This window comes from Lingula anatina, chromosome 10 (genome assembly GCF_051362555.1).
Source record: "Lingula anatina isolate TDL-2025a chromosome 10, LinAna3.0, whole genome shotgun sequence".
NCBI classification, from domain to species: domain Eukaryota; kingdom Metazoa; phylum Brachiopoda; class Lingulata; order Lingulida; family Lingulidae; genus Lingula; species Lingula anatina.
In genome coordinates this window covers 16,400,622-16,410,546 of record NC_141776.1, presented here as the reverse complement: position 1 = coordinate 16,410,546, position 9,925 = coordinate 16,400,622, and the positions used below count along the sequence as shown (strand labels likewise).

Below are 9,925 nucleotides of genomic sequence, written 5' to 3'. Positions count from 1 at the left end.
CCAAATACCTCGACGCTCTTGTCGACCCTGTTTTCGCTACAAAAAACCTGTTATGTGCTGCTTTGGACAGAATGTCACTGAAATTTTCCGGGCGATAATCGCCGGCCGCCGCCAGCCTTTCGTATAATTAAAGAAAGGTGATATCTCCATGCCCAATATCAATGGCATATCAATCCAAACGACGGCCTCCGTCCTCTTTATGACTTTAATTGTCGTGTGATTTGACGGTAATCCTAGAGATGAATTTGACAGCAAAGCCGCTTTCCACGTGGCGATAATACACATGCGCAATAAGGACGTTTGCGACAATTAACTTCGTTGGGGTGAGTTTTTTTTTCGGAGAACAGGCGAAAATCGGTGCACGCGCAGGATGTCATCCATAAAAATAAAAAGTGTGGCCTAATTCACTTTACTTATATCTCTATGATCGAAATTATTATTGTATATAAACGGCGCGGATGAGAGAAAGATATTTCACCACAAGATCTTCCACAAAGGAAATAATGTATCATTACATTCGTAATATTGCGAAATTGAGTGACATCTAAAGATACGAAAGCACAATCAGGAGAAATGTTAGTGATTTCGGATATGGCGATGTCTACTTTGGTGTCTTTAAATTCTGTTTTACAAGTCCGAATTGTTAATCATAATGATGTAGGGAGGATCATTGACTGTTCCAATGATCAATCCGTTCTTCTTTCACTTAGTGTGTGATGACTATGTAAACTGAAAATATTTCAGGTAGGACGTGGACACTCGTATAAAAACTCATACAACCTGCCGGTATATATATATATATATATATATATATATATATATATATATATATATATATATATATATATATATATCCTTTTACAGCGAAGGGGTATACGACAGATTCTGGATATCAGCGACGGACATAAACGGCAATGGAGACTGGGAGTGGACAGAGCCGGTGACAGAGCCTGTACAGTACTCTGGCTGGAAGTCCGGACAACCAGGTTCTGGCAGCACCCTGTGTGCAAGACTCGACTGTAGGTCGGGCGGTTATTGTTTGTGGGAGTCCAAAAGTTGTGACGATTCAAACACAAGACCTCTTTGCAGAGTTCCAGGTAAAATTCCGATTTCGTCGATATTCCTTTCTCCATTCGACGCCATTACGTGATGTATTTTTTTCATCGTTTCCGTCTTCTTCTTCTTCATCGCTTTCTATGGTCCGTGATAAGTATTCAGTTTTACGCCGTCTTTCGAAGTGGCTCCCGTGCGCTCAATTGATTCACTGCGGTAAAATCCCGCTTTCGTCGATCCTTTTTTTTCATTCTAAGACATTACGTGACATTTTTTCATCCTTTATGTCTTCTTCTTCTTCATCGCTTTCTATCGTACGTGATAAATATTTAGTTTTAAGCTGACTTTCGAAATGGCTGTCCAGGGCTCTGAATCTCGAAAGGTTCGCTATGTTGCGCGAGTGTGCAAGTGTCTCGATTCCATAACCGATTCTATTTCGAGATACGGGGCTTTGGAATCGAGACACTTGCGCACGTGCGCAACATAGCGAACCTTTCGAGATACGGAGCCCAGGCGTTCAATTGATTCACTGCGTGTGCTCCTTTCCCTGCTCATACGAATTGACAGAGTAAATCAGTGAGGCCATATCTAGTCGTTCTGCTGTCCAGAGACAACTGGACCACAGTCACATCCACCCGTCTAACATCCGGACAAACAAACATGGAAACAAACCTTCTAAATTATACATATTTCAGAAACATTGCGTCATGGGGAATTCTATAGTAGATAGGACTATCACGATTCCCCTTTTTATGAGTGTCCTCAAGAATTCAAACGCTTATAGCGAATGCAAAACCAGCTTATGAAGGAACTGGAGACATATCCCTTAGCAAAAGATCAGTCCTGCTGCAAATTCGAACAAATTTGCAGCACATTTGCTGTACCATTGCTGCAAAATGCAATTCCTTCTTGTAAATTTGCAGCGAATTTACGGCAATATGGCTGCAAATGTGCAGCAGTAAATTATTTTTTGCAGTTCCTGCAAACTCGTTGCTTTTCATTTTGCAAAGGGTGCATATTTTTGGAAATTTTACAGCCTGGATTAAATGACACTTGCATGTTTTTTTTTTCAATTTGACGTACTTTTATTAACTATGGAAGGAATGACTTTAAATGTTATAGGCCCTGCTTGCCTCGCTTTTATTGTCTTTTAATATTCCCCTACGGTACATATCACTTCAAGCTTTGCTAGCTTTCCTTCTATAAATGTCACTTCTGCAGCATGACGTCATCACGTGTCGTAATAATTTTCATTTCAGGCCCTACCTGCCCCACTACTATTAACGTCACTTCCGCAGGGGAGAACCTGACGTCACCGGGATATCCGTCGTTTTACGATCCTGTTAATCTTTTATGTACGTTGTACCGCATTCTGCCGGAAAACGACGAAGCATTGCTGTTGGTATTCAATGTTTTCTCCGTAGACCAGTATTACTCGTGTGAGGGTTATGCTTGCTGTAGAGACTACGTTAAGGTAATGTTAACTACAATTTCTCTAATGTTGATAAGATTAAACGCACCAAGTTTTGTATTTTCTTCCTGGTGCCTTAATGCACCTCTGGCAATAACCGCTTTAATAAAATAACATCGATAAGTTAGTTAACAACCACAGGTTCTTTTAAACAAGGTCGTTGGGAGAATTTTTTTGTGCTATATGATGATAAACTGGCATAACAGCTGGCTGAAGTTTGGGGTTAAACTTGAATTTTAAAGGGAGGAAATGTGAAGTCCTCTATATACGTGGGGGAATTTTCTGCACGAAAAAAACATTCCGGACGTCAATTGTAAACTTTTCCCACATACCAAACAAATGTCCCATACATTTTCCCGTGTTTTGAAAAAAAAAAAAAAAAACGGTAAGAAGAAAATCTGATTTCCTTAAAATAAGGGTCGGTTGGGCTCTTTGACCAAGTTGATATTTTTAATGGTCGTGCCCTGAAGTTTTCTTTACTAAAATTGCAGTCCATCGTACAATACAATGCACTGGTTGGAGTAATCATCTTGATCAAACAGTTAAAATGTCTAATAAATATACTGTACCTTAATGTAAACATCAATAAAAGCAGCGATTGTGAATATAATAAGTGGCATCTGTGCAGCTTAAAAAGGCAGGGAGAGCTGTAGAATATTGTACATGTATATTAAATAAGTTAACGGTCTACAAAATCATTTGTAACACAGTTAAAAGTGAATTTATAGAATAATAAAAATTAACCCATGACCACGTCGTTTCTTTTCGTTAAGGCATGGAGTACTGTTGTGGGCAACATCGTTTATACCTGTTCTACGGGGTTTTTGAACCGCCAGATACTCACAAATACAGAGCTGCTGTTAGATCTAAATCGGCTTGGCACGGTCGAATCTCAAGGATTTCATGCAACTCTAAAGCCGTACGATAGAAATGGTAAGTGCTGACAACGGTTGTGTGAGGCGTACAGTATTTTGTTCATATTCTGTCAACCGATGCTGTTAAAATTACACAAACAGGAGTAAGTGCATGTATATATAAGGTTTTGATCTTTTTTATTGTTAATGCCAAGTTGCTTATCGCCAAATCTTTTTAACATTATGTAAGTCTCATAAACGTTTTTCATTGAATGCGTCTTAATAATAATAATAATAATAATAATAATAATAATAATAATAATAGTTATACTAACAATTACTATCGTTATTGTCATTATCATCATCATCATCATCATCATTATTATTAAACCATGGGTCGGCGGGGTATATTTGGTATATTTCACTTATCTTACGCTGGATACTAAGGACAAAAGCCCAATGTTTGCCCAACTAGTACATGCTAGACGAGGGTGTGCGAGATACACCCACTCAGGGTCCCTTGATTTTAACACCTAACGAGTCTATGTGATTTACATCTGTCTTTAGCACACTATGTCGGACATCAATTAGCACCCTTTCGATTGCCCACATATACACAAAGAGAATAAACAGAAAGAGGAATTATGTCAGAAAACAAGGGTTTCTAAAGCTGCTAGTACTAAGGTCATTCTCACAAAGGTGAAATATTTTTATTTGAATAATTTGGTGCGTTGATTTTATCGTTTTCATTTTGTAGATTGCGGGGGCCACTTTATAGCCGGGAATGGGAATATCACCTCCCCGTCCTACCCCAGCAATTACCCAGATAGAAGCATCTGTGTTTACGAAATTCGAGCAGCAGACACAAGTCGAGACGTTTTGTTACATTTTGTAGACTTCCAATTGGAGGCCCACTCCAACTGCGTTTGGGATCGCATTAAGGTGAAAGTATTCGGTTAAGATCGTAACAAAAATTGAAGGAAACGACCGAATTACTCAAAAATAAATAAAATGAACAATTATTTGATTAACAGAAAAATATAGATACAAAAAGTCGGACTGACATCGATGCTGTGTATAGATCGCTGCCGAGGTTCGTAGTGTATACGTATGCAAATTCTCTGTTAACCGCATAGACAGACCAATACCAGTACATATATCCAGTGCACTTACCCATATAAATATTCATGAAAATGCCCCGTTTTCGTTAGAAGTGATTTGACGTCACTTTCTATTTCAAGCAGGTCCGACACGAGTTGTCTAATGGCATTACCGGTGTGATGACTGTATGTGGGTCCACATTACCTGCCGATGTCATTGCAAAGACAATTTCAGTTCTTTTCTACGCAGACTATTCGGTAAATCTACGAGGGTTTCGTGCTGCATATTCTGTTTGTAAGTCCAATAACACCACTTGTTCAATTGTCTTGTTTTACACGCAAAGACACACACAAGTCACTTACAAAAATGAAAATAGCAATAATAGAACAAGCAGGAATGACGTAACAGAAACAGCAAATTGGAATCTAAGAGCTCAAGCAAGCACACAGAAACCAACTTCGATAACAACTATCGAGCCAATTGAGGCGATAACGTCGACATATATTTAAGAAACATTGCTTCAGGTACCAAGCTAACTCAACAACATTTTCTTTCGATCTGTCTGGTGAAAAATATATTGCCTTGCGTTAATTTCAGACCAACCACCTACAATTGCACCCGTAGCGCTCCTGGATGGGGATGTAGAAATAATCGATCGGAATCTAAGAGCTCAAGCAACCACACAAAAATCAACTTCGATGACAACTATCCAGCCAACTGATGTCATGATGTCAACATATATTGCCTCTAAAACCAATGTAGAATCCAGACATATCTCTTTAGGATCGACAGTGAATTTTAAAGAGGAAACATCGACATTTATAGATACTTCTACAGGAACCGATGTGGAGCCAATTGCAACAATCATTATCACAGATGTCAGATCAACTTTCACATATAGTTCGATGGAAGTTAACCCAGAACTAATATTTATGTTCACGGAAATCAGCTCGACTTCTACAGACATTTCGACTGAAACCAACTCAGAGACAACATTTATGGTTAGAGAGACCAGCTCGACTTTCACGGATACAAGCTCGGAACCAACTGAAACGAGTTCTACAGAAGTTTTGACAGAAACCAGCTCGGTATCAACATCAGTGCCCATTAAAACCAGCTCAGATTCCACAGACATTTCAACAGAAACAATATTAGAACCAACCAAAACTAGTTCTCCCGGAAATTCGACGGAAGTCATCTCGGAAGCAACACTTATGCCAATAGGAACCAGCTCAAGTTTGACAGATACCTTAGCAAACACAATCTCGGACACAATGGCATTTCTAGAAAGGAGTTTGAGTTCTACAGAAATTTCGACAGTGCCAAGCAGGGAACATACGGTAATGTGCACAGAATCTGTTTCCAGTTCCACGTATACTTCGACAGAAAAGAGTGTGACGTCCCCCACCATTTCTATAGATGAGTCCTTACACGTTATGGCCAGTTTAACAGAGATGACTCTTTCATATATGCCCAGTGCAACTAAAATTTCCACAGAATCCAACTTAGAAACCTCAACAGCCAATACTTTATCCGTGGTCGTATCAAGTCGAGTGCCTGCGGAAACAGGCGAGTTAGATTCACCAACAGATGGTCCAGGATTATTTTCGTCACAATCAGCCATAACATCGCCAACACAATCAGCCATAGCATCGCCGACACAATCAGCCATAACATCGCCAACACAATCAGCCACAGCATCGCCAACACAATCAGCCATAACGTCGCCAACACAATCAGCCATAGCATCGCCAACACAGTTAGCCATAACATCGCTAACGCAATCAGCCATAACATCGCCAACACAATCAGCCATAGCATCGCCAACCAACTCCAGTTCCACGTTGACGACCAATGCCTTTGACCCCAACGTCACCATGACAACAAGCCAAGCCCAGCCGCAATGCCCTCCATTGCCTCCCATACCCAACGCAAATGTTATCTACAGCGTGGGTGTGGGGTTTCCGCTTGAAAATGGAACAGTCGCCGTAGTTGATTGTCCTGAAGGATACAGACTGAACACAAGACAGGACAATGTCACCTTGGTGTGCCTGGACAGTTTGGCGTGGAACCTGACCGCTAACATCATCTGCGAGAGTGAGTAAACAGGCTCCTGATTTTGTAGACTGTGTATTTTATCATTATAAAACATTTGATGTAAACGAATTCTTAGTAAGTGAATGTAACATCTTTAACCGAAAAACAAAGATAATTGCGCTTGTATTAAATAGTAGTATAGATGCATTTAAATTATATAATCATCACTTTCTGCAGTTGGATTACGCCGTCATTGTGCAGACAAACATTAGATTGAGTAATGAAATGTTAAGTTTAATCAAAGAATGAAGATACTGTATGTTAAATGTGGTATAATTATTAATTTCCAAATACTACTACCTGAACTATAAAGTCATCCTCAATTCCCTACAGTTGTCAAATGCAGCCCTCCGGAAAATGTTTTGGGGGTGACTATCAACATCACATCAACGGAATATATGGCTCAACTTACGTATGCATGCGAAAATGGCTCAGTTTTTATAGATGGCAGTACAACAAGACAAGCCAGATGCCATGCTTCTGGAAAATGGCTTCCAAGTTTTGCACAATGTGTCTGTAAGTTACAGATATTAAAATGTTTATAAGAAAATGGAGTTAACGTGTCGAAACTGATCCTGATTTATATTAACCATCATATAAAATAGAACGAGATAAAAGAACTATTATGCAACATAAAATTGAGTGCATGTTCAAAATGAATAAGAAAAAGCGTATTTTGAATTTTGTTGATTGCACATTACATACCTACATCATATGGTTGGTTAAAACATTCTTTTTTGTGTTTTTCAGCTCATCGGCTTGAGATGCCAAAATCTGCCCGTCAAAGAAGAGAACCGCCAGTGGAAGCTACGGGTGCCGCAGTGATTGGGACATTTGCTCTGGGAGTATGCTTGGCTATTGTTGGGACTATAGTCTTTCTTGATATTGCCACATTGAAGCACCATCTATCGAGGATGAAAAAAAATTTGGGTTATCACAAAGAGAAGCGCAATTTGAAGGCAAGAAAATACGTAATTAAGTGTGACCACGATTAAAAGTGAAAACCTTTGGACGGCAATTGAAAGCAGCATTGTAAAATATGATACTTTGATATTTTATCTACACCCGTCCTTGTTCAAACCAAGAATAACAGTAATCCGTTATTTAATATAAATTGCAAGATTTTCAGTTAAAAGAATACAAGGCGTGCTGAAGCAGAGATGGGAAAAGAACATTGAATATAGCCCTCATTGTCACCTTATCGTTACTGTAACTTATGTGGTAACTTTGAAGGGCAGATATGCAGGATCAACAACATGGTCACATCTTCAACGTCTGAGAAACTCATTTTTTTGCGCGGGTAGTCGTTACTTTTATGAGAAAGTCGAGCAAGCTAAAACAGGTTACTTATAACGTACAACATACAGTGCGAGATTATTTTTGATGATAAGGGGCTGCCGATGTTTCTGCATAGATTAGATTACCTATGGGAAGTGTTTCATATAACACTGTGTTTCTTGCAATCTTATCTCATAATCCTTTCGAATGTATTCTTAGGTGTGCAATCACAGTGTGGGCTGGGGGGGGGGGGGGGATGAGAGATTCCACGGTATTCGTTTTGCGCTTTATTGATTCGTAATAAAGTTGCATTTAAGAAAAACTACATTATAACACACACGTAACTGTACATATAGTTCAAATGTGCCAGGAATGTTGGTTTGTACAAGCCTTAGCTTGTGACTTAAAGTCTTAACATAAAAAAGTCCACTTGGACATAGACATGAAGTAAAATTTTAATAAAGAAAGTAATTATTATTTATTTCCTTCTTTTAGTATATCTTGATGACAACGGTCTACATTCTCATCCTTAAGGTATACTTCAGGCATTTCAAATTATCAAAAAGTGACATTTTCTCTGGCTGACTAGCCTATCCTTCTGGCCTGTAAGTATACTAATAGTCAAAAGTTATAATATCTATTTGAAAAACAGGCACTTTGATCTTCCCCAATTCTTACCTTTAAAACCAGAAACACCCCCGAAAAAAGATACTGGTGTCGATATTTAATTCTGGACTGGTTATTAAATCTAAATAAAGCTTCGAATCCACGGCCAGGGTCGGGTCGAACAATGATTGCTGAGGAGAAGAATTTGACCCCTGCCCCGCCCCTGAAGTCAATTCATTTTGGAGGGTAAATCCAATATGGAGTAGCTTTAAGCTATAGGACTGCTACCAGTAGTTATGCACGCCCGAACTCATGTACCGGTACATGTACCTTAAATTATACATGCAAGCACCATGCTAACATACCGTCTGCCCAAACGTCAATGTTTGTTCAAATTTTGGTGGTGGATTAGTATGGTAACATGTCTTGTACATTCATATGATGTAACTTTTTCACGAGAAGTAAACAATATTTATGTTACTAGTTCTTGGTTTCGTTAAATTTGGAAATATTTTGGTATAATGGTTGTAGATGGCTGTAATAAGACTTTTCTTTGACTGGGTTCCCATACCTAGATCGATCGAACGGGATCCATCCAAATCCAAGGGTTTTCTCGCTAAATTGATTTCAGCTTAAGCGGCTTAGATGCCTGGCACGCCTACTCAAGCTGATAAACGATAACTAATTACTCCCTGGCAGTTTCAACATGCGTGACAGACATCTAAGCCAAGAAAGTTGATTGCAATTTACCAATAATCCCCTTGGTGATAGATCGATCCACAGTTAGTACGATTGGGTCTGGGAATTGTCCCTTTAACTGACGTAGACCGGATAATTATCTAAATGTTAGAACAAGTTACCGAACTACGTTTGTTTTTGCAACCGGGCCTGTGATTTGATTGCCCAATATTTGCCAGCTATGTTTGTCCAAAATCTGTCCTTAAACTGACGTAGACCGGACATTCGTCTAAAAGTTTAAACAAATTTCCGAACTAACGTTTGTTTGTACAACCGGTCCTGGGATTTGTTTCTCCAATATTTGTCAGTTATTAGACGACATCAGTATTGACTCGCCTTCCGGTCTGTAAACATAGTCAGGAGAGATAATATTTGTTTAAGGAACAGGTATTTTATCAATCATTAATATTTGAGAAGCGCTTGTTGTTTTATTTGAAAAAAGACAAGCATCTGTCTTTACTTTGTTTACATAACAAAGCATCTCGTATTCAGGGACTGAACTGGTACAGAAAGCAGCACAGCCGTAGTGCTTTGTATTAGCAACAGTGTTAATTCCATGTCTTAACATATTGCGATGAAAGCGACAATCAAGCGTTATGGTTGTTGGGGCAATATAGGAAAAGACAGTATAACTTGTGAAATATTCACCTGTTCAAATAATATAGAAACATATTTTATTACATAGACAATAGCTTATGAAAATATTTTGAAGCTTTCACTGGTAATG

The 9,925-nt window shown here is 38.9% G+C and overlaps 1 protein-coding gene across 1 annotated transcript; it reads left to right on the top strand.

The window, feature by feature from the left end:
* Positions 1–3,299: 3,299 nt before the first annotated feature.
* Positions 3,300–8,648, top strand: LOC106157740 (uncharacterized). The gene is made up of 5 exons (XM_086996498.1): positions 3,300–3,457; positions 4,136–4,773; positions 5,077–6,576; positions 6,910–7,092; positions 7,327–8,648. Exons 2-5 carry the CDS (start codon positions 4,659–4,661, stop codon positions 7,569–7,571), a joined length of 2,043 nt encoding a protein of 680 aa, XP_086852624.1. The 5' UTR covers positions 3,300–3,457; positions 4,136–4,658; the 3' UTR covers positions 7,572–8,648.
* Positions 8,649–9,925: the final 1,277 nt, after the last annotated feature.